This window comes from Rhinoraja longicauda, chromosome 3, assembly GCF_053455715.1.
Source record: "Rhinoraja longicauda isolate Sanriku21f chromosome 3, sRhiLon1.1, whole genome shotgun sequence".
Taxonomy (NCBI): domain Eukaryota; kingdom Metazoa; phylum Chordata; class Chondrichthyes; order Rajiformes; family Arhynchobatidae; genus Rhinoraja; species Rhinoraja longicauda.
The window spans coordinates 55,382,637-55,408,698 of record NC_135955.1 but is presented as its reverse complement, the minus strand read 5'-3'; the positions used below and the strand labels follow the sequence as shown (position 1 = coordinate 55,408,698).

The 26,062-nt window shown below is 45.0% G+C and overlaps 1 protein-coding gene and 1 long non-coding RNA gene across 2 annotated transcripts in view; one reads left to right on the top strand and one right to left on the bottom strand.

Moving 5' to 3' along the window:
* The window catches only part of LOC144592013 (Golgi membrane protein 1-like), a 44,847-nt gene extending 20,176 nt beyond the window's left edge, over nucleotides 1-24,671 (bottom strand). Inside the window, exons 1-4 of the mRNA XM_078396168.1 lie at nucleotides 24,089-24,671; nucleotides 6,684-6,738; nucleotides 2,808-2,889; nucleotides 2,164-2,305 (exon numbers count right to left, since the gene is read on the bottom strand). Coding sequence (XP_078252294.1) covers nucleotides 2,164-2,305; nucleotides 2,808-2,889; nucleotides 6,684-6,738; nucleotides 24,089-24,412 — 603 coding nt within the window. The 5' untranslated portion in view covers nucleotides 24,413-24,671. The remainder of the gene's footprint in view (nucleotides 1-2,163; nucleotides 2,306-2,807; nucleotides 2,890-6,683; nucleotides 6,739-24,088) is intronic.
* Nucleotides 24,185-26,062, top strand: part of LOC144592014 (uncharacterized) — a 72,333-nt gene continuing 70,455 nt past the window's right edge. Inside the window, exon 1 of the long non-coding RNA XR_013547059.1 lies at nucleotides 24,185-24,450. This is a non-coding gene — a long non-coding RNA (uncharacterized LOC144592014). The remainder of the gene's footprint in view (nucleotides 24,451-26,062) is intronic.

Below are 26,062 nucleotides of genomic sequence, written 5' to 3'. Positions count from 1 at the left end.
ATATCCGTGCCGAATATGGTGTCAAATTAAACGATTTTTTTAAAACTAGACATTACCCCTATCACTTCATTAGCTGCATTTTTCTGAGACTATATCCAAGCTTCTTAAATACAATTATTATATGTGCTTCCACCACCACTCCTGGCAATGTATTCCAGGCACCAAACACTCTAGGCGATAAAAAACTTGCCCCACATATACCATTTAAACTTTCCTCCTTCACCTTAAAGCTTTGCCCTTTATCATATCATATCATATCATATATATACAGCCGGAAACAGGCCTTTTCGGCCCTCCAAGTCCGTGCCGCCCAGCGATCCCCGTACATTAACACTATCCTACACCCACTAGGGACAATTTTTACATTTACCCAGCCAATTAACCTACATACCTGTACGTCTTTGGAGTGTGGGAGGAAACCGAAGATCTCGGAGAAAACCCACGCAGGTCACGGGGAGAACGTACAAACTCCTTACAGTGCAGCACCCGTAGTCAGGATCGAACCTTAGTCTCCGGTGCTGCATTCGCTGTAAAGCAGCAACTCTACCGCTGCGCTACCGTGCCGCCCTTATTATTTGATATTCTCTCCATCGGACAAAGGTTCTATGCACCTCATAATTTTATTATCCGGTCTTTCCTCAGCCTCCAAAACCTCAGAGAAAACAATCCAAGTTTGTCCAACTTCTCATGTCATAAGGGACAGAGGCAGTATTAGGCCATTCAGCCCATCAAGTCTACTCCACCATTCAATCATGGCTGATCTCTCTCTCCCTCCTAACCCCATTCTCCTGCCTTCTCCCCATAACCCTAGACCCATACAAATCAATAATTTATCTATCTCTGCCTTAAAAATATCCATTGACTTGGCCTCCACAGCCACAGAATCACCACCCTCTGACTAAAGAAATTCCTCCTCATCTCCTTCCTAAAGCAGACCTCCCAACATTTGATTTTACAAATTCATAATTTTGACGTCCAAAATTCAGAATTTACATCAAAATGCATAATATGGCGCATAATGCAACTTTTCAGCAAAAAAAGGTATGCACGCCAAATGCGCATACGCGAAGCGCTACATTCATGTGTGAAAAACGACTATTATTTCCAACAGTCTGTAGTTCTTGGACTACATGTACAATGTCAGGCCTATCATGAGTATATTCTGTTATGTATAGAAAGGTTATTGAACAGATGGTTTTTGCAACACAAAGAAAAAAGTGTTTTGTTTTGTTTTTCTCTATTTTGCTTTTTCCTTACACATCCCAATTCTCTTGGTATTGAATAAAAGAACAATGGTCTTAAAATGTATGACTAAGTTATGAAGTTTCATTTAAAACTGCACATACCTAATTTCATTGAAGACATACTTGCTCCAATGGTCTTCAACAGCAAATCACAACGGTCCATGTCCCCCCCAACCCCCCCACCCCTGCTCCCCCCCACTACCCTCCCTCCCCCCCCCTCCCACTCCCCCTCCCCCCCCCACTCCCCACGTTTTAACGACTTGTTTAACATTCTTCAGTTCCAAATAACAAAGCTGAATGAGATTAACTAAACTTTTATCAGGGTTATTAACTCACAGCAAAGAGTCAGAAAGAAAATCAAAATTGCTCCAAACTGCTGGAATACTAATATTGGGGTATTAGTCTGGGCAACCACCAATTACACACAGTTAACGGTTCAAGTCTGAAGAGTTAATAATTGTAAACTTGTTCATGGTGAATATTGCTTTAATCTCAGCACTAAATTGTAGTGCCTGGCATCTCTGATTGAACACTGACATGGGACAGAAAATTCACCTGGGCCTTGGCTTCTTATCACATTGCAATCTCAAAGGTGATCAACAGGGACTAGCAAAATAATTGTTGAAGGCTATAGGAAAGTAGACCACAAGCTTGCTACCTAGCACCCAAAACCAAATGTTTTTCAATAAAAACATTTATGGGCACCTCAGTTTTCAGCAGTAGTATCAACCAATCTTTTGACATTAAACATACCACTGTAATTCAACTTGGGTTATGTAATAACTGCATTTTACCACTTTACCATATATTTACAAAAATGCAGTGAGGTAGGGAAAATGTAGAGAACCACTATTCTGCCCCTTGCCCCAAACATAGATAGGCAAGGGTATAGTCAAAAGATATATAATGATGTATTTACCAATAACTTGGTCTGGTCAGTTGATTCAGTGTTTCTGTTTCCAGTCTGGAGCTTTGTGGCATCAGCAAGTCTCCTGTTTAGCACCTTAATCTGTTCTTCATACAACTCTTTTTGATCATTTATCTGATTACTGCACTGAGTACTAAACGGTCAAATAAAAAGAAAATCATTAATTTTACTTGTACTAATTACCGAATTCGATTCAAGTAATATTTTCCCTTGGAAATAAACAATCTCTAATTTCATAAGACCATACATCATACTTCCAAGATAATACGCACCATTTATAACTTTGGCTAGGGTGGGGGCAAAAGAGAGAGGTACGTACATCTGCAAAAGTGTTTTATATTTTATACTACTTCATTGTGTTTTGGGGATCATTCCATAATTTTGAACAAACTGTGGTAATGGTTTCTTAGCCTGTGCTTTTTACATGAGCATCTTATGCTTAATGCAGCATATAGCAAGCACCAAAACCAAGGAAGGAGCAAACAACAAGACCGATTAGAGTTGCACGTCAATTTCCCATCGGCCTTCTATACAGAGATTCAGGACATTATCCACGCTGAAGATAGTACACAAATGTTTTTGATACTGCTGCTTCATCACAATATTTTTTTGTGCTAGAGGATTTATATACTTACATATCATAGGTTAACTTTTTCTGCAGCTCCTGCAACTTTTGATTTACTTGGCCATACTCCCTCTGCAATTGTTGAAATTGTTCTTGGATGAAAAACAAATCAGTTATCAAAAGTGAGTTAACAGGGAATCCACATGTCACTTAAATCTGGTTAATAGCAGCAGATAAAATTACATATTTGCAATCAATTTTTACAAAACGGTACATCAATTTGCCACTTAAAGTACAATTTTATTGTTGTGATAAGAACTAAAGTTGAAGCAAGTTCAAGATATTCATTGTACCAGTCCTTCGCCATACCTGTGCCTATGACATTAAACTTGAACGTTAAAATTATTGAAAAAGTGTTATCCAGCCTTAATTCATAGATGTTTTCCCCTTACAGGTACTTTTTCTTGCACATCCATGAATTTAAGTAAACAATAGGATCATAAAATAGTAGATAGCTTAATCCAATATTAATAATGGCACAATGACTGCTTAATGGCACAATACATTAGTTAAGGACTAATGTATATTGATTTAAAACTATGCAAAGCTGTTCCGATGGGAATGACTAATTATAAACTTTATATACAAATTATAACTCGAAGCCAGAGACTTCTTCCATGGCCAGAGTGCCAAAATTCACCAAAAAATAGCAAAATCAAACTTCCAACTTTTTGAAATTGTTGCAAACTATGTATAACAAGTGTTTCACCTAGCGCCCTAATCATTGAATATAAAACTTTTTTCATCAGTATAATAAAAGAATGCATAACAGAAAAGCTTATTGATTTTCAAACAGCTCAAAGAAAGAACTTATTATTGGGCAGCTCAGTGACAAATCAGAAAAGATAATATTTTGAAAAAGTGATGTATTGTTTGTAGGAGCCATTTTGTGTTTATTAGCTATCTTAGACAATAGACAATAGGTGCAGGAGGAGGCCATTCGGCCCTTCGAGCCAGCACCGCCATTCAATGTGATCATGGCTGATCATTCTCAATCAGTACCCCATTCCTGCCTTCTCCCCATACCCCCTGACTCCGCTATCCTTAAGAGCTCGATCTTGCTCTCTCTTGAATGCATTCAGAGAATTGGCCTCCACTGCCTTCTAAGGCAGAGAATTCCACAGATTTACAACTCTCTGACTGAAAAAGTTTTTCCTCATCTCAGTTCTAAATGGCCTACCCCTTATTCTTAAACTGTGGCCCCTGGTTCTGGACTCCCCCAACATTGGGAACATGTTTCCTGCCTCTAACGTGTCCAACCCCTTAATAATCTTATATGTTTCGGCACACCTGACCGTTCTCGCAGAACAGGCTGCCTTCATGGAAGACAGGCATGAGATTGAGGCACAGGAATTGGAAGAGCCTAAGGGAACAGCTGAGAAGACGATTGGAACTAGTTTGTGCAATGGCAGCAGCTAAGACAAGACTCAATGTACTTAATGCTAGGAAATCATGATACAGCTCGACAGTAGCTGATGGGATGAACTCTTATTTGAAAAGAGGAACTGTCAAAGGCCCTACCTTTGCTAAGGCAAGAGAAAAGCCGCAAACAGCCAAAAGCAGTTTGGCAACGACTACAAAACCTATAGAAGCACAGGTGCAAAAATATCATCCTGAAATACTTTGTATTGAACAAAAGGACTAGGAAAAGAAACCAGTACATACAGAGCAGAAAGAAAAGCCAATTCCGGGTGATGCTGCTCTTCCATCTCAGACATGTGACCATATCAGGGCCGGTGATGAAACCTGCATCTCCTCCAAAGGAGTCCAAGCTGATCCATTGGCTGGACAACCTGGTCCTGAAAATACACGTCTGAGCACAGAGGTGACTGACATCAACTCTGAACTAGCACCAGAAGTTCGTGAATTTTCAGATCAAGAAATAATAGAACTAATAGAACTAGGAACTTCAGTGGATCTTGCACCAGAAAACCCAGTGCACCTTGAAGACGTTTTAACCAAAGTAATTGCTGAAAAAAACTAGTTCTGCAGAGAACTTTACAGTTTTTGACGATGGTGGAAAACTAAATGAATTAATCACCAGCAAAGCTGAAGGTGACCATCCCGAAATCTGTTACAAATGGAACTATCCTGGATAGTGAACTAAGAGACCACAAGAGCAAGGATGGAAATGGCTGCCCTGCCGCTGCTGATAATCGAATATATATGGCAAGCCAAGAGGAGCTTCTGGTCAAGCAATACAATCACGACTTCATAATGGGAAAATCTAGAGTTGACACAATGCTGCAAAAAGAATTACAGCTTCAACTGGACAAATCCATCTTCTGGACCAATAGCACAACAGTGCTTAAGTACCACAACAATGAAACATTTCAAACATTTGTAGCAAACAGAATCTCCTTCGTAAGGGATGCTACTGATGTATCACAATGGAGATATGTTAGCACAAAGGAAAATCCTGCAGGTGAAGCATCAAGAGGACTGACAGCAGACCACTTCTTAAGCTGGAAGAGAAGACTGAAGAAGATCCTGTCTAATGGGCAGAATATTGGAGGCTGTACCAGATACAAAGGTTTTGTGTGCACTGTTGCGACTTCGGACTAAGAACAACATCTTGGAAAAACTGATAGCAAAGATATGTCTGCTCCTGGAAGCTGATACCTGATTACAGCAAGGACTGGTGGCTTTGAAGATTGAAGAATCACTATCGTAGATTACATGTCAATATGTAGTGCATATGTAGTGCCTGTAACAATTAGGGGCCGGTGTGTAGGACCCATTTTGCGTTTATTTGCTATCTTAGCATGTTATTATTTTCTTTGTATCCTGCTGTATTATTTTCGGACACCAGGGGGTTGTTGTGAGAAATACTAGTATTTGGACTGGGAGGAGCCATAGGAGGGGTCAGGATTATGAATATGATTTGCCCAGCACTGACGTAATGCTTCAGTGACACCAGGAGCCTGCTGACATGGAGTTTGGCAGGCCATACAAGTAACAACGAGTAGTCTGCTGAACAAAGGGATTTGGCGGACCATATAACTAACACCAGGAGCTTGCTAAGATAATAGGGTTTTAGCAAGCCAGTAACAGGATACGAAGGAGTGACGGCGAGATACTAAGTTCTTACCAAACAAACAAGTTAACAATGGGAGATATACTCTGTATTTTGCTTCAATAAACGACTAACTAACTGCCACGTCGCCACCTCTTCTGCATTGGTGGAGCACCCCCTCCTCCCTTCTCCCCTACCCTCTCCTCTCCCCCCCTCCCCCACCACCCCCTGCCCTCTCCTCCTCCCCTCCCCTCTCCCCCCCCCCTCCCCTCTACCACCCCCCTCCCCTCTACCCCCTCTTCTACCCCCTCTCCCCTTCCATTAGCACCAAAGGGATGACGGCGAGTAAGGTGGGCCTAAAATTGGCACGCTATCGTATACCGTTTTAGCTGTTGTTCAGGAACAAACAAACAAGAGTTTTAGTATATAGATAGATTGAGACAGATAATTGTTCTAATTATATAACGTTGTGAAGATCTCTCTGTTGTTGTTATTTGCGTCAAGAACCATCGCTCCCCTCCTTCGTCAATGGTAAGCTTAAGGACTTTATTGGGAAGGACTAAGTTGCCGCCACATTGTTACCGACATTTCTTGTAAAATTGCTTATTTATTCATCGTAAATTTGAGCATTTTTCTTGTTTTGAAGTACATGATGATGTTCACCCACTTAATTAGCTTTGCTGCTACCTACCAGCACAATCCATGCAAAAATGTTGCTATGTGCATTTAAAATAAACCTAAAAATGTATTTCATCCATAAAATCCTAACACTACTAATTAACTGCCAGACAGCACTCATAAAGTTATTACTTTGTCCCTGATTGTTTCATTATTTGCCATTCAGAATATATGTACAAGAAATAGATTTACCTTGTAGTGTTTGTATAATCTTTGTGCTACTCGTAATGTTCTTGTTCAGATCCTCCTTTTTAAGAAAAAGAGTCAAAAATTAGATATTTGAAATGCTATTTGATATTTGTCATTTAAATTAACACAAAAGTCTGTTCTTTCTGATCACATTCTAAACCTATGGAGGGGGGGGGGGAGGACAATATTCCACCATCAAATCTCTGCTGGTCACCAAAACAATCCCATCAATCACATTTCCCCCAATTATTTCCCTGTATTCTGTTCTCTCTCACATACCCATCATCTCCACCCCAGTTCTCCTACCACCAGTCTACATCAGGGCCAAATATTTACAGTAGCCAGTGTGGCACAGTGGTACAGCAGTAGAGTTACTGAATTACAGCACCAGAGACCCAGGTTTGATCCTGACTACGGGTACTGTCTGTACAGAGTTTGCACATTTCGCCGTGACCGCATGTGTTTTCTCCGGGTGCTCCAGTTCTCTCCCGCATTCCATTGACATACATGTTTGTAGGTTAATTGGCTTTAATAAAAAATAGTGAATCGTTTCTCGTAAGTTAGTGCGAGTGTATGGGGTGATCGCTGGTGGACGTGGACCAAATGGCCTGTTTCCACGTTGTATCTCTAAAGTCTGAAAAAGAGTAAAAGTCTAACCTCCCAACCATCATATCTTGGGATATGGGAGGAAATTGGAGCACTCGAGAGAGAAAACAACATGGTCACAGTGAGAACATGTAAAGTCCAGACAGCGCTTTAAGTCAGGAAGACAGGAAATCAAGAACCTGAGTCATTGGATCTGCTGCAACGCTTTGTTCTGCATACTGAACAGAAACAGGACACTCCACCCAACATGTTTATGAGTACTACCAGCTGCTGTGTTCTGCATCCCACAGTACCAGCATATTTCTTTAATCGCCTCATTCACTCATCTTCCTCTATTTACAAGCCTCCCAATTGATAATTAACTTGCATTCATTATCCACCCTCAACCAGCACCAAACATTGTGTCATCTGGACAACTTGATGTTGACTCTATTGCAGACATTCCTTGTATTCTCTCCATCTCTTCTTATGCAAGACAGTGAAAGACTCTACTTCTGAACATTTTAACTCCATGCAATGGAATATGTGCTGTGAACACCTCCATTTATAGCGCCAAAATCTTGCTTTTACTCAACCTATTTAGCAATCTTGAAGTGTTAACTGCTTTATGACCAGTTAAATACTTTTAAAACATACTAGACCAAGTGGACCCGTTGTGCCCAAACCTCTCCTGCATTGGTGCAGCATCCCCTCCTCCCCTCTCCCCAACCCTCTCCTCCCCTCCCCCACCCTCCACTACCCCCCCTGCCCTCTCCTCCTCCCCTCCCCTCTCCCCCACCCTCCCCTCTACCACCCCCCTCCCCTCTCCTCTACCCCCTCCCCTCTCCCCCCCCCTTTCCATTAGCACCAAAGGGATGACGGTGAGTAAGGTGGGCCTAAAATTGGCACGCTATCGTATACCGTTTTGGCTGTTGTTCAGGAACAAACAAACAAACAAGAATTTTAGTATATAGATAGATTGAGACAGAAGATTTGCTCAAAACAAGAATCCCTCAATCAACAAAATCATTTTTTTTGGCTGCAATTTGACATGGGGAGGAACTCTGCTTACACCTTTTGACATGATGCTGTGAGATATTTTACCGGAGGTGGGGTGAGGAAGAAATGGGGGTCCAGACACAGCCTTGGTTTAAACTTTCAAGCAAAGGCAGTGTAGGAGCCATTTATGTTTAGGCTAGCTACTGATGGCATATTATATTATTCCGTCTAGATATATCTTGCTGAATTATTTTGGACACTTGTGGGCGGTCATTAGATGTACAGGGCGGTGTATATATATGGGCATAAGGGACTGGGAGTGGTCAGATACAGGGAGGGAGAGCATAGAGTTCTTACCAGATCTGGACAGACCATCGACGGGAAAGACCCGAGACTGGGACCAGACCAGGGACAGAACAGTCAGCTATGACCTGTATGCAAAATAAGTATAGCCTGGCATGTTCATCTCCTTGTTTGTACAACTACTTCAATAAACAATTAAACTGGAAAAAAACTGGAAGATCTGTTCTGTTGGGTCTGCATAAGATCACTCCGACTCCCTGTGTAGTAATGGAAAGTTGCCATTACACTTTAAGTAAGAACTAGCTCTATGAATGAGATTGGAGTTTGTGAATCAACTGGATGGAACAAGGATTGTTTTATTTCACAAGCCTGACGCCGATTCCCACAGACTGGACAGGTCGCCACCTGTGCTAAACTGATTAACGGAGATTGAAAAACTTGAAAGTCAACTCGCAGGGAAAGTGAGTACATACAGAATTAAGCTTTATTGGAGAAGCTATATGGGATAAGCTGTATTGCAAAACGGCTACTGTAATGGAGGACTGAGAACAAAGATGTGACCTTGAGAATCGCATGATATCAGTTGTTTTGAATATTTGTGCTGCTATGACTTTTTACATCAATGCGTCTTAAAGGGATAGTTTACAAGTATGTCTGTGGTCAGATCTGATGCTCAGTCACAAGATGGCGATGTTGGAAAGGATTCTGAAAAGGAAAAAATGATTATTAAATACATTGCCAAAGGCTTGGAATCACTCATTGAAAAGCACCAGAAGAGAAAAAACTTGAGATGTAAACAAGCTATCAAGTTAATGGAAATGCTGAAGGAGCTCATGGAATCAGAGGAAAATGTAAAAGAAGTACAATGTAACCTGATTCAATTAATCAAGCTCTGTGATGAAGTCAAAGAAAATTATGAGTTATTGGTGAAGTTACCACTGCCTGAAGATGAACTCGAAAAGCAAAATCAGTGGGTTCAACAAACAATGGAAGTTTTTATTGGTTTTATACAAGACAAGATATAACGGAGTGGTTATCTGAGGTTGGTCAGCAAACTACACACTCCATTGCTGGAAGTGCCAGACGACAGAGTGTTGCAAACGCAGATGACATTGGACCTGATGACAGTGTTTCAAATATCTTAAAACCTAAATTAAACCACAAATCCAGTTCTTCATCATGTGCATCTTCAACATTCTCTGCTCGCATTAAAACTCAGGCAGATAAGGCTGCTCTCATGAAACGGGCTGCCGCCCTGAAAGACAAGCATGAGATTGAGGCACAAGTAGAACAATTGGAAGAACAATTCAAAATAAAAAGAACAATTGAAAAGAGAGGAAGAGCAGAAGAGACAAGAAGAACAATTGAAAAGAGAAGACAATTGAAAATAAAAGAACTAAGAAAGAAAGAACTGGAACTAAATGCTGAACTGGCAGCAACCAAAAATCAATGTACTTGAGGCCATGGGATCAAGAAGCAGCGCTAGAGTATCTGATGGGATGAACTCTTATTTGAGAAAAAGAACTGCTCAAAAGGAAACATCAGCTAAATTAGATCTACATGCAGCTGAATACAAGTGCAACAAATACAGAATGTGTTGATGGGAACTGAATCTTCCAGCAACAGGTTGTTAGACCAAAACAAACAACTCAGGGACCATCTGCAAGAGCTCATGATAGGACCCATCTACCTCAACACTCTCTTCAAAGGCAAAACGTAAAGACATAAGCAAAAGGGTGTGCAGGGCAGGTTCACACTACCCCCCACCCCCTCGTACCAAATGATGGAAACCAAGTTGATATCTGTAACCTAATTCAGCAGCAAAATGACATCACTGTTCTTCTGGCTCAACAAAATCTTTCTTCTATACCACCAGGAGGAATTCCTTTGCTGTATGAAGTTTTCATCACGGCATTTGACAGAGGAGTGGAAAGAAAGACTAATGATAACAGTGACTGCTTACATTTCCTAGAGCAATACACGAGGGCATCCAAAAGACTTAGTCCGCAGCTGCCAACACTTGCCTCCAGCCTAGGGCTATCAAAGAGCAAAAGATCTGCTTAGAGCATTTTGGTAATGAACATAAGATTGCCACTGCATATATGGTCAAGGCATTTGCCTGGTCAGTGATCAGATCAGAAGATGTGAAAGCATTGCAAGGGTTCTCACTGTTCCTTAGAGGTTGTTGCAATGCAATGGAACATCTCACCTATATGGAGGAAATTAATGTTGCTTCCAATATGAAGACTATCCTTCTAAAACTGACTTACAAGCTCAGAGACAAATGGAGGGATAAGGCATGTGAGCCACAGGGGCAGCGCGGATATCGAGCTACATTTTCTGACCTGGTAGATTTCATGGAGAAGCAGGTGAAGATACTATCAGATCCACTTTTTGGAAACATCCAGGATGCTAAGCCAGTTGCAACTGTCAAAAGCTCTACTTTTGCTAAGGCAAAAGAAAGGCAGCAACTAAAAGGAAACAGTTTTGCAACAACTGTAATACCTGTAGAAGCACATGTACAAGAAAATCTGACAACAAATGGAATGAAAAGAGAGGTATCTACCACCAAGCCACAAGGTTCTTGTTTTTGTTCTGTAACAAAAGTGGTCACACAGATCAAGAAGATAGACTTCTTAAAGACTTAGACTTTCACAGAGAAAAGATAGACTTCTTAAAGGAGAAGGGAGTCTGTTTTGGATGTTTGAAAATAGGTGAAAGAACCAGCAAGGAAACAGAGGAAATGTCCAGAGAAGATGTAAAGTTCTTGGATATTGTGAATCACTCAGCAAGGATGACAGATGGACACTATTGTCTAGATTTGCCTTGCAAACAAGAAAACGCCAGCATGCCAAATAACATTTGCATTGCAGAGCAGCGCATCCAGAGCCTGAAATGCAAGTTTGGCAAGAATGAGAAATTTCACGATGAATATACATCTTTCCTCACAGAAATAATTGATAATGGTTATGCTGAAAGGGTACCAGTGGACCAGCTGAATCAAAATGATGGAGAACTCTGGTACACCCCTCACCACGGAGTTTATCACTCAAAGAAAGGAACCTTAAGGGTGTTACAACTACTTCAATAAACAAATAATTAAACTGGAAAAAACGACTGGAAGATCTGTTCTGTTGGGTCTGTGTAACATCACTCCGACTCCCTGTGTAGTAATGGCAATTAGAAAAGACGTCACTGGAAAAGTCGGAAAGGTGCCATTACAGGCAGCAGCACCACCATTTCATCAGTATTTGTACTGGAATGAAAACTGCGAGAACCACAACGGACTCCAATACGAGCCAATCAAACAAAAAACAATATATTCTGTTTTCAACCTGAACCATTTACAAATGCTTTCCACAAATGCTACCAGACTTGCCATGTGTTCCCAGCATTTCAGATTTCTAGCATCTCTGATCTTTTTCATTTTCCATATAAAAAACATTAATTAGCTAATGTTCTTTTGGAAGGAAAATAAGGAAACTAACATCAGAGAACAAGAGTTCTTAAGTTTCCTTTTCCACTTCCATGCTTCTTATCAACTCTGGGACTAGATATAGACGGTGTTATTTTATTTTTAGTCCTGTATATTTCAGAACCAATAATTCTTATAGCCCAAAAAATAAAAGATAAATAAATATAGGCTGATATCAAAGCAGGCAGGAACATATAACAAAGCAATAGGCCATAAAAATCAAATGAAAACCTCTTTAAACTTCAAGTAAATCTGCTTTATGGTGCTTGATAAATTCCTCTCTTTTTTTATCTTCCCATTCTCAAGTCAAGTGAGTTCATTGTCACATGAACAGGTATAGCGAGGTACAAGTACAATGAAAATCCTACTTGCAGCAGCAACACGGGCACATCGATTCAGACAAGACCCAAAACAAATCACACACAAATTAAACACAGCAGAAAAAACTGTTGAAATAAGACAATAGCACAAAATGCAATTAGAAAACAAGTCCAAGTCCTTGCTAATCCAGCATTGTGGTAAACCTCTTCTGAATACGCTCCAAGGTTTCCACATCCTTGCTGCAAATGGGCGACCAGAACTGCGCACAATACCCCAAATGAAGCCTCATCAAAATTCTGTAAAGCTGAAACGTGATTTCCTGGCTCTTTTACTCAGGGGCCCAACTGATGAAGGCGAGCGTACCATACAACTTGTTTACTACTTTATCTACTTGTGTTGCAACTTTCAGGAAGCTATGGACTTTAATCCCAAGGCAGAAAGCTGCTACGGCTGATGCCACTAACTGTATAGTACCCCTTTACATTTGAGTTCTCAATGTGCAACACCTCACACTTGCTCAGATTAAACTCCATCTGCGATTTCTCCATGCACATCTGTAACCAATCTTTATCCTGCTGTATCCTTTGACAGCCTTCTTCACTGTCCACAATGCCATTAACTTTTGTGTCGACTGCAAACTTACTAACCTACTCATCTACATTTATGTTCAAGTCATTTGTATAAATCACAAAAAACAGGTTTGCAGAACAGAACGCTATGGAACTTCACTGAATAATACACTACTGCCACTACCCTCTGACTTCTATGGGTAAGCCAGTTCTGAAGACGAACTACAAAGTCACCATGGTTCCTATGCATCTTAGTCGTCTGGATCCTATGCATCTTAGTCTTCTGGATCGCCATAATTGGTACACGTGACAACAAAAGACCTTTGAAACCCTAGCATGAGGGATTTTGCCAAATGTCTTAAAGTCCATGCAGACAACATCTACTACCCTCAATCATCTTGGTCACCTCAAAACAAACTCATTCTAGTGCACAAGACACAATTTGCTCTGCAAAAAGCCATGCCGACTCTCTAATTAGCTCTTTCCCTTCCTCGTTTCACATTAAACAGTAAGTTGTCCTTGTTTTCTATCCTTAACAACCTACAATAGCCATTAAATCTTCCAATCCAAATTTTTTTGACATGGGCTGCAACCAAAATGTCCAGAGGAAACTTAGAACATGCAATCTCCAGAAAAAAAGAGCCCAAACTCAGAATCGAACCTGGGTTGCTGGAGCTGCACGGTACAGCTGTGCCATGCCACTGTGCCGCTCAACACCCAAGTTGAGGAAAATATTTGCACACATTTTATGATTGGGATTTGGATGGGGCATTTTTTCCAATATTACATAATCAAAGAAATGCAGTATTTCCAGCTGTTCTAATTAACATCTAACTTTGGGTCAACAAGAGTGAAAGCATGCACAAATGCACAGGGCAGCACGGTGGCGCAGCGGTAGAGTTGCTACCTTACAGCGCTTGCAGTACCGGAGATGCGGGTTTGATCCCGACTACGGGTGCTGTCTGTATGGAGTTTGTACATTCTCCCAGTGACCGCGTGGGTTTTCACCGAGATCTTCGATTTCCTCCCACATTCCAAAGACGTACAGGTATGTAGGTAAATTGGCTTGGTATAAGTGTAAATTGTCCCTAGTGTGTGTAGGATAGGTTAATGTGAGGGGATCGCTGGTTGGTGTGGACTCGGTGGGCCGAAGGGCCTGTTTCGGCACTGTAAACTATACTAAAATCGTTTGTTTGTGCTACAATAATTACCTGACATAGAAACATAGAAAAATAGTTGCAGGAGTAGTCAATTCGGCCCTTCGAAACAGCACCGCCATTCAATATGATCATGGCTGATCATCTAAAATCAGTATCCCGTTTCTGCTTTTTCCCCCATATCCCCTGATTCCCTTAGCACTAAGAGCAAAATTTAACTCTCTCTTGAAAACATCCAGTGAATTGGCCTCCACTGCCTTCTGCGGCAGAGAATTCAACAGATTGACAACTCTCTGGGTGAAAAAATGTTTCCTCACCTCAGTCAAGGGATCTTGCATGTATTTGGTTGGTTATGTACAATTTACGATGGTTTTAAGATTAGAAAAATGCCACATATACCTATTGTGCTCTTGTACCATGTTCTACCACGTATATATTGGGTGCAATTCTGAGTTGCCGATTAACTTACCAACCTTTCACGCCTTGGAAATGAGAGATCCAGAGAGAATCCAGCCAGTCAAGGAAGACGTGTGAACTCCACATAAACAGCACCAGGGGTTAGGACTGAACCCAGTTTACTGGTGCTGAGGTACAGCATGTCAATTCTCTGAGGGCAAAATGTATTAAATGCTTTCTTGACAAAAGCCTTCAAGATGTTCTGGGAGCAGAAAGTCAGAAATCAAGAGGAAGTTGAGCAATGGCTAGCTATCTTGTCCAGGACTGTCATGGGATTGTACATTCAAGTGAGTTAGTTTAAAAAATATTTTTAGAGAACTATTTCGGTTACATTGCCATCTTGAGTAAAGACCAATTTTATGAAGATGGCCTGGAAAATGCCCAACCCTCTATTTATGTTCAGTCACACACCGAATAGACAATAGACAATAGGTGCAGGAGGAGGCCATTTGGCCCTTCGAGCCAGCACCGCCATTCAATGTGATCATGGCTGATCATTCTCAATCAGTACGCCGTTCCTGCCTTCTCCCCATACCCCCTGACACCGCTATCCTTAAGAGCTCTATCCAGCTCTCTCTTGAATGCATTCAGAGAATTGGCCTCCACTGCCTTCTGAGGCACAGAATTCCACAGATTCATAACTCTCTGACTGAAAAAGTTTTTCCTCATCTCAGTTCTAAATGGCCAACCCCTTATTCTTAAACTGTGGCCCCTTGTTCTGGACTCCCACAACATTGGGAACATGTTTCCTGCCTCTAACGTGTCCGACCCCTTAATAATCTTATATGTTTCGATAAGATCCCCTCTCATCCTTCTAAATTCTAGTGTATACAAGCCTAGTCGCATATGACAGTCCCGCCATTCCGGGAATTAACCTAGTAAACCTATGTTGCACACCCTCAATAGCAAGAATATCCTTCCTCAAATTTGGAGACCAAAACTGCATACAGTACTCCAGGTGCGGTCTCACTAGGGCCCTGTACAACTGCAGAAGGACCTCTTTGCTTCTATACTCAACTCCTCTTGTTATGAAGGCCAACATTCCTTTGGCTTTCTTCACTGCCTGCTGTACCTGCATGCTTCCTTTCAGTGACTGATGCACTAGGTCACCCAGATCTCATTGTACGTTCCCTTTTCCTAACTTGACACCATTCAGATAATACTCTGCCTTCCTATTCTTACCACCAAAGTGGATAACCTCACACTTATCCACATTAAACTGCATCTGCCATGAATCTGCCCACTCACACAACCTGTCCAAGTCACCCTGCAACCTCATAGCATCTTCCTCACAGTTCACACTACCACCCAGCTTTGTATCATCTGCAAATTTGATAATGGTACTTTTAATCCCTTCATCCAAGTCATTAATGTATATTGTAAATAGCTGCGGTCCCAGCTAGTTACTGCCTGCCTTTCTGAAAGGAGCCCATTTATCCCCACTCTCTGCTTTCTGTTTGTCAACCAATTTTCTATCTGTACCCTACCTCCAATACCATGTGCTCTAATTTTGCCCACTAATCTCCTATGTGGAACCTTGTCGAAGGCTTTCTGAAAGTCAAGGTACACCACATCCTGTCAATTTTCCTAGTTACATCCTCAAAGAATTCCAGAAGATTAGTCAAGCATGATTTCCCCTTCGTAAATCCATGCTGACTCATGCAGAATTCACCAGATCTGTAAATCACTGTTTTACAGGGTGTGGTGTCATTTTTTAATATTAGGCCATTCATATGATACATTAGACACAATGAACTGCAGATGCTGGTTTACAAAAACAAAACAAAATGCTGAAGTAACTCAGCCGGTCAGGCAGCTTCTCCAGAGGACACGAATAGGCGACATTTCGGGTCAGGGCCTTCCTACAGAAGGACCCAGACAAAAAACATCCCTATCCATGTCCTCCAGAGATGCTGCCTGACCTGCAGAGTTATTCCAGCACTTATGTTCATTTTAAAATCATAATACATTATTCTTATTGATACACAGCAACAAAAAAACTTTCTCCAGCAATAACAATACAGTATTATCCTTCAGATATTTTATATTTTGTAAATCAGGTTTGACACAATAGTACAGGAATATTGATAGAAAATGCTTCACCTAGATGATGTGTCACATTCTGCCATTTTAGAAAGTCATCAACAGATATTCAGAGTTAAAATATGAGTAACAAATGACCAAAAACAAAGCTAGGATGGACAGTGTGTTGACGTCAGGGCAATTATATTTTTTAATCGTCCCAGTAGCGTCAAATTGTGAGAGTTAAATATACAAAATTTTGTGGAGATTCCATTAGCAAATTATATTGAAATTATGCACAAAAATCTGCCCATTTTGGTATCTATAATTTACACCAAGATAAACTCTGAAATTTTATAAATAACATTAAAAATCCTGGAAACACTTCTTTTTGACAGCATCTGCAGAAAGAGAAACAGGGTAATCATTTCAGGCCAAATACTGTTTATTGGAACTGGACAATTATACATACACAGAATCACAATTACAAGTCAGGAATCAGGAGCGTGTAGGGACATAAGGATTGGCCAGGTAATAGAACCCTCGGATTGGGTTACAGTCACGGGGTGAGGAAGCGCGGGGTATTTAAATGCTTGGCGCCAAACGTTAGATTAGAGATTAGATTAGTGAGTGAAGTCAGTGTTCGTCCAGAAAGAAGTCTGTTGCGTTTGTCACGGGTTTTATACCAATAAAGTATTTGGATAATACCACTCGTCTGGACTCACTACATTGGTGACCTCGAACGTAGGAAGAAAGCAGCAGCATGTCGCAGGCGGGAGCGAGCGCGGGCGAAATCCATCTACCGCCGTTCTGGGCCCATCAGCCGCACCTGTGGTTTGTGCAGGCAGAATCACAGTTCCATCTTAAAAAGGTGGAGGAAGACCAGGAGAAGTACCACCACGTGGTGAGCTGTCTGCAGGCAGAGGTGGCTGCGCGGATCAGCCGATACCTGACCAGTCCACCCCAAACGAACCAGTACGTGGGGCTCAAGAAGCTCCTGCTGCGGACCTTCGGCTGGGCCCAGAACCAGCGGGCTCTGAAGCTCCTCCATTTGCCAGACCTGGGGCAGCGGCTGCCGTCGGAGCTGATGTCCGAGATGCTGGCTTTGGCGGGCAACCATCAGCCGTGCATGATATTCGAAGCGGCCTTTCGGGAGAAGCTACCTGGGGACGTCAGGTTGGTGTTGGCAGATGTCCCTTTTGAAGATCCGGTAGCGTTCGCCGAGAAGGCCGACACGCTCGTGAGGGAACGCAACGCCCGAGACGGCTCCGTTAACCGGGTCTCGAGGCCCAGCGGCAGTCGGGGGTGCGGCCGGGAGAGCGACGCATCGGCCGCTATTGCGCAGCCGGCCCGCCAAGAGAGGGCGGCGGCGCCTGTTCATTGGCAGCGGGCTCGACCAACAGAGCCGGATAGGCGTGGCTGGTGCTCTTTCCATCGGCGGTGGGGCAGCGAGGCACGAAGCTGTAGATCCCCGTGTTCGTTTCCGGGAAACGCCTGGGTCGATCGACTGTAGAGGCAGTCTCGGTTGGCCGTAACCACCGCCTCTACGCTACGGATCAGAGTACCGGGATCGTTTTCCTAGTGGATACGGGAGCGGTCGTAAGTATTGTGCCCCCCTATGACTGTGAAGTTCGAGTGGGGGAAAAGGGCCCGCCCCTAATTGCAGTGAATGGTAGCACCATCCGTACATACGGTAAAAGGACCATGTCCCTGTCCTTCGAGTCCAGGACTTACCGTTGGGAATTCATCGTTGCGGATGTGGGCCAGGCCATATTGGGGGCAGATTTCCTATGGGCGTTTTCCTTGGTCGCAGACGTCCGAGGGAGGGGCCTACAACCCTCGGCTGATGTACGGCCTCGGGGTACTGGGCCAGAGGCTTCTACAAGCGCCGCCCCACCCAGCCTAGTTATCCAGTCCATTACCACGGCTCCCGGTCAGTTCGATGCGGTCCTGGCCGACTTCCCGCAGCTCCTCGTCCAGCGTTTTGATTCACCTTCGGAGAAGCACGGGGTCGTCCATTTCATTCCAAACGAAGGGCCGCCGGTTTTTGCCCGGGCACGGCGCCTCCCACCCGACAAGCTGGCCAGGGCGCGAGAGGAGTTCCTAAACTTGGAGAGGTTGGGAATTATTCGGCCTTCGAGTAGTCCGTGGGCCTCCCCCTTGCACATGGTTTCCAAAGCATCTGGGGGGTGGAGACCATGTGGTGACTTCCGTCGACTCAACGCGGCAACACGGCCGGACCGCTATCCGATTCCACACATTCAGGACTTTTCAGCTAGCCTGGAGGGGGCGACAATATTTTCAAAAATTGATTTGGTGCGGGGATACCATCAGATCCCGGTCCACCCGCCGGACATTCCGAAAACAGCGACCATCACCCCGTTCGGACTGTTTGAGTGGTTGCGTATGCCTTTCGGCCTTAAAAATGCAGCTCAGGCATTCCAGCGTCTGATGGACCGGGTGGGTCGAGGGTTGCCGTTTGTCTTTATTTATCTAGACGATATTTTGATTGCCAGCCGTTCGGTCCAGGAGCACTTGGTCCACCTCCGCACGGTGTTCCAGAGGCTGCAAGACCATGGCCTGATTCTCCATCCGGACAAGTGCCAATTCGGCCTGTCCGCGGTGGATTTTTTGGGTCACCGGGTTACTCCGGCCGGTGCCACTCCTTTACCAGCTAAGGTGGACGCGGTCCGCTCTTTCCCCCGCCCGACTACCATCAAGGGCTTGCAGGAATTCGTGGGCATGGTCAATTTCTATCATCGGTTCGTGCCTGCAGCAGCTCGGGTTATGCGCCCCCTTTTTCAATGTCTCGCAGGTAACCCCGCGGAGTTGGTATGGTCCGTAGCTGCGGAGACGGCTTTTGTTGCGGTCAAACAGGCCCTCGCCAATGCCACCATGCTGGTGCACCCGCGCTCCTCCGCCCCCACAGCTCTGACGGTGGACGCCTCAGATGTGGCGGTGGGTGGGGTTTTGGAGCAGCAGGTTGACGGTGAATGGCAGCCTCTTGCGTTTTTCAGCAGGCAGCTCTCTCGAGCGGAGCTCAAGTACAGTGCGTTCGATAGGGAGCTCCTGGCCCTTTATTTAGCAGTCCGCCACTTCCGTTATTTTTTAGAAGGCCGTTCTTTCGTGGCCTACACGGATCACAAACCTTTGACATTCGCTTTTGCTAAGGTTTCTGATCCGTGGTCGGCTCGCCAGCAGCGGCACCTAACCCTCATTTCGGAGTTTACGACCGATGTCCGTCATATTGCGGGTAGGCTGAATGCCGTTGCTGATGCCCTGTCCCGGCCGGCCATTCCCTCCGTAGCCGTGGTTGGTAAACATGTGGATTTCCAGGAGCTAGCGGAGGCTCAGCGCCTGGAAGGAACTGCCGCGGTGTACGCCTCCACAGCCTCGGGACTGCGTTTAGAGCAGGTGGCGTGTGGCCCCACAGGTACCAAGCTGTGGTGCGACGTTACTCTCCCACGCCCTCGCCCGGTGGTGCCTGCCGCTCTGCGGCGTAAGGTTTTTGAGGCCATTCATGGCCTGGCACATCCGTCCATCAGGGCGACTTCAGCCATGGTGGCCGACCGGTTTGTCTGGCATGGCCTGCGAAAGCAGGTGGCAGCCTGGGCACGCGCCTGCATTCTGTGCCAGACCTCCAAAGTCCATCGTCATGTCCAGCCCCCACACCAGAGATTCGAGGTTCCCCCCGCCCGTTTTTTCCACATCCATGTGGATTTGGTGGGTCCATTGCCCTATTCTAGGGGTTACACTCATCTACTGACGGTGGTTGATCGGTTCACTCGTTGGCCGGAGGCGCTCCCGTTGTCGGACACCTCGGCGGCCTCCTGTGCACGGGCCCTGGCGTTGCATTGGGTGGCTCGTTTCGGGGTCCCGGCTGTCATCACTACAGATCGGGGAGCCCAGTTCACCTCGTCTCTCTGGGCTGCGCTGGCGCAGCTGTATGGTGCTCGATTACAGCAGACCACCGCCTATCATCCCCAAGCCAACGGGATGGTTGAGCGTTTCCATCGGCAGCTGAAGGCGTCCCTCTGTGCTCGCCTGACTGGCTACGATTGGGCTGACCAGCTGCCTTGGGTCCTCCTCGGCATCCGTACGGCCCCGCGGGCTGAGCTGGGCACATCTTCGGCTGAGCTCGTCTACGGTTCGCCCCTGCGGGTGCCGGGCGACATTCTCCCTTCCACTACCGCCTTGCCGCCATCCGTCACGTCAGTCTTGGGCTCCCTCCGGGAACGGGTGGGTTCTCTGGCTCCAGTCTCCACCTCTAGTCACGGAAGCACAGCAGTTCACGTTCCTTCGGAATTGCGGAGCTGTGATTTCGTGTTTCTTCGGAAAGATTGCCACCGTCCCCCTCTCCAGCCGGTTTACCAAGGCCCGTTCCAGGTGCTCAAAAGAGGGACTGTAACCTTCACCTTGCAGGTAGGAAATCGTCAGGAGCTGGTTTCAGTGTCCCGTCTCAAGCCGGCCCATTTAGACCAGGACCTCCCTGTGTCGGTGGCTCAGCCGCCGCGCCGGGGCCGGCCTGTGGCTGCTCGACTAGTCCCGTCAGCGGCGCCCAGTTTACCACCTCTTGGGCCTCCGCCGCCTATGGTTGGTCCCGGGCTGCCGTTGTTCATCAAGTGCCCCCCGTCACCTGCACCCTCCGCTCCAGTGGACCCCCCATCGCCTCCAGCGGCGGCGTCCACCCCGCCTCCTATCACGCTGGGGGTATCGGTTTCCCCCATCCGTACACGTTCTGGGCGGGAGGTTCGGCCGCCCGTGAGGTATGGTTTCGAGGGTTCTGGGGGGGGGTCATGTAGGGACATAGGGATTGGCCAGGTAATAGAACCCTCGGATTGGGTTACGGTCACGGGGTGAGGAAGCGCGGGGTATTTAAATGCTTGGCGCCAAACGTTAGATTAGAGATTAGATTAGTGAGTGAAGTTAGTGTTCGTCCAGAAAGAAGTCTGTTGCGTTTGTCACGGGTTTTATACCAATAAAGTATTTGGATAATACCACTCGTCTGGACTCACTACAAGCGTTTAATTGTCAGATGTACCGAAAGGAAACAATGAAATACTGCATAACTCCAGCACTTTGTTTTGATCAAACTTAAATTTCGTCCCATTTCTCTCACCATAGATACTACCTGGCTTGATGGACATTGTTTGCTTTCATTCATTTTCTGTTTTCATTCATTAACATTCGTGGTGTGATGTTTACTTCTTCCCTTTTCTCCTTCCAAACGTTTAGTCCCACAGATAATCAATCAAGGGGCCTTGCGTAGAACACAAAGTGCTGGAGTAACTCAGCGAGTCAGGCAACACCTCTGAAGGACAAAGATAGGAAACATTTCGGGTCTAGATGCTTCGTCAAGAGTCTGAATAAGACACAAAACATCGCTTATCAATGTTGTCCTGAAACGCTGTCTAATGCGGTCTGAAGAAGTTCGTGTCGAGTCTCGACACGAAAATCAAAAGATTGTTCAGAAGTCGGCGAATAGTGGAGAACTCCCAGAAGATTGGCAGAATGCTAATATTGTCCCCATCTATAAAAAAGGAGATAGGATAAATCCTGCAAACTATCGCCCAGTTTCACTGACCTCCATACCATGCAAGATTCTCGAACATATAATCCACCGACATATCATGGACCATATTGACTTCCACAAGGTACTAAAAAAACAACCAACATGGCTCTAGACAGGGTCGATCATGTGAAACCCAACTGGCAGGACTCATCGATGACCAGGTCACTCGATAACAAGGGTCAGACTGACATTATATTAGACTTCAGTAAGGCTTTTGATAAGGTTCCCCACAAGCAGCTCCTATACAAGCTCAACCATCTAGGAATAGATGGCAACCTCCTAAAATGGATTGAGACCTTTTTGACAAGGAGACACCAGCGAGTTCTCTTGGAGGGAGAGACGTCCATTGAAACTTCTGTGACATCAGGTGTGCCACAGGGGACTGTCATAGACAATAGATGCAGGAGGAGGCCATTCGGCCCTTCGAGCCAGCACCGCCATTCAATGTGATCATGGCTGATCATTCTCAATCAGTACCCTGTTCCTGCCTTCTCCCCATACCCCCTGATGTCATGGGTCCATTGCTCTTCCTACTGTATATCAATGACATTCCAAATGCAGTTTCGTCCAAAGTTCGACTCTTTGCAGATGATGCCATAATTTATAGAGAGATTAAAACACCAGAAGACAGCTTGTCCTTGCAAAAGGATCTGGATGCTGTCTGTGAGTGGGGGAAAACCTGTCAGATGTCATTCAATACAACCAAATGTCATACCATGCATGTCTCACACAAGACTAAACCACTTTTATTAGAATACAACATGGGTAGCCATACATTACTTGCTGTCGACCATCACCCATACCTAGTAGTCGAATTAAGCAAAGATTTTAAGTTGGGCGACGCATATTGGTCAAGTGTCTAACAAAGCAAATAGAACGCTCGGCCTTCTTAAAAGAAATTTTCACGCATATTGTACATCTGTCAAAGAGAACGCCTACAAGTCCCTGGTCAGGCCCAAATTGGAGTATTGTGGAGCTGTATGGGATCCTTTCAACAACAACAAGATCACTCTGGAGAAAGTACAACGCCGAGCAGCTCGCTTTGTATGTAATGACTACAAGTGCAAATCAAGCGTGAATAATATGCTGACTTCTCTCGGATGGGATACCCTAGAGCTCCGCAGAATCAGGCTAAGACTTATTGCAATTTACAAAGAGATTCACAAAATCACGCCATCAAGAGAGCTAGATAGAGCTCTTAAAGATAGCGGAGTCGGGGGTATGGGCAGAAGGCAGGAACGGGGTACTGATTGAGAATGATCAGCCATGATCACATTGAATGGTGGTGCTGGCTCGAAGGGCCACATGGTCTCATCCTGCACCTATTGTCTCTTTTTTGCCCTGGTTTATTTTCACCCACATGTTTAGACTGTAATGGTGTATCCTTATTGTTTTGATGGGTTTATGCTTTATTCTTAATTGTTAACTGTATTGTCATTTGTGAGCGGAGCACCAAGGCACATTCCTTGTATCTGCATACTTGGCCAATAAACTTATTCATTCATTCACTGTCTATTGTCTATTGACAAATCTCCCGTCATCCCAGAGCACCAACTGCCATGAAACGAGACAAAATACCGGTCCCTACATCATCAACTCCCTTTCAATAAACTTTGCTACCAATATTCCCTTTACCCTAGACGATAAGGGAATGGAATATGCTACCACCCAACATGCTCCCAATGTTCAGTCATTTAAAAAGGGGATTGAGTAACTAGATCTCCTCAACTTGGTCAAAAAGGCCCGCTTCAAAATGTAATCACTATGCTCACTCCGACCTGCGCGAGATAACCACTTATGAGGTGTTTGCGCAGAAATCAACCAGAACCTATTCCTTATCTCCAGAGATGTTGCCTGACCCGCCGAGTTACTCCAGCACTTTGGGTCTATCTTCTATGCTCACTGACCCGCTGAGTTACTCCAGCGTTTTGTGTCCTTTTGAGCCTTACCTTTACGTCGTGGCAAGCGCGGTTCTCCGACTGGAGATACAGCTGGTGCAGCTGCGCTAGTCGCTCCGCCTCCTCCCGCTGGCCCTGCAGTTGGCCCTGCAGCTGGTGCTTCGCCAGCTCGGCGACGCCGACATCGGTCGCTATGCGCCTCACGTCGGCGCTCAGGACAGCGACGCGCGCCTGCAGCTCGGCGTTGCGTGCGCTCGACAGCCAGTAACTGAGCGCGAGGAAGGTCAGGCACGCGCCCAGCGCCAGCAGCAGGAGCAGCAACGGCGGCGTTGAGCGCGCGCTGCGCCGCCCGCTGCCCAGGCCCAAGCCTACCATCAGCCGCCGGCGCTTCCGGCAACGGGGCCCCGCCAAAGGTAAGAGAAATGTAATGAAATTATACCCAATCCAAATGGATTTGAACAGTAAATCCTTCGGAATCGTAAATCCTTAGATGAATGAATCGGAGCCAGCAGCCACCGGAAAGAAAGTGAAGCACGGCGGGCGACGGCGGCAGCGAGTGTCGAATGAAACGACGAGCGCGCTCCGTCTCCGAGGCGGATATCAGTGGAGTGAAGGCGGATTCCGATCCGAGCCGTGCACCTGCGGCCAGTCGCCCCGCCCCCTAGCCCCGGCGCCCCCCAGTGGAGATGCGCCACAACAGGTTGTTTCTGGGTCGCGGAAAAGGGATATTTTCCTTCAAAAATATTAACACGAAAACTGGAATTGATATACAAAGTGGAAACTATGTATAAATCAAATGTATTACTCCTCGTTCTGGTGTCGTGGGCGGACGGTGCGAACAGTCCACCGAATTCAGTACTTAATACCATGAAACAAGTTCTCATAGTGGGTTACTCCGTGTTTAAAATAGTTCTAAATGCAACAAAAGTTTAAGATGGCCATTATTTTTGCTGACGAGTGACTAGGAGCAGTTTTTCAGATGGGATTGGTTTACCACTATTGACGTTAATCCAAAATTATCTAAAATAGTCATTGTAATTAATTTATTAGCCACGTATGTAAAAACATACAAGAAATTTGATTTGCCATACAGTCATACCAAAAAAGCAACAAGACACACAACTACATAAACATCCACCACAGCGCACTGTGATGGAAGGCAATAACGTATTATCTTCTTCCCTCCTTTTCTCCTGCGGTCGGGGCAGTCGAACCATCCACAGTCATGGCGATCGAAGCTCCCGCAGCCGGCGTTTGAAGCTCCCGCATCAGGGCAATCGAAGTTCCTGCGGTTGGAGCTCCCGAAGTTGATTGGCCCTAACTAAGGGATCACAAGTTCCACGATGTTAAGTCCGTAGGCTCCCGCGGAGCTCCCAAAGTCGGTCCCTAACCAAGAGACCGCAAGCCTCACGATGTTAAGTCCACAGGTTCCCATGGTTGGAGCTCCCGAAGTCTGTCCCTAACCAAGGTACTGCGAGCTTCACGATGTTAAGTCCACAGGCTCCAGCAGTTGGAGCTCCCGAAGTTGGTCCCTAACTAAGGGATCGCAAACTCCACGATTAACATTGTTAATTCAAGAAAAACGCTTTAAAAGTTATTGTTGGGCCCACCAGACATCGTCAACCTGCAACAAACCTCTTCCATTGGTGTTCAAAAAAATACAATAAAAAAAACTGGCCAGCTGTTACATCCTGAGCATGATTAACGATAGCAAACATTAGAGTGCCGTTCAATTACCGTTTAACAGTGAGACTGAGATATTGTTTTGAGGCTAAAGGTGAATCAATACAAATCACACAGAAACAGAGCATTTCACAATCTACTGGATCTCTGCCATTATTTGCATTTGTTTGCATTCCCAATTATTTTTATTGGGATCATACCTTTGGGTTACCCTGGAGATCTGTGACCATTGGTGTTGGCATCAGTTTATCATTGTCCCCAGAAACAGTGGAAAAACTTTGGCCCGCATAGATCTCTGTCCATTTGTGATACGTATAACTGACTTGGTTGAAAATGTGGATG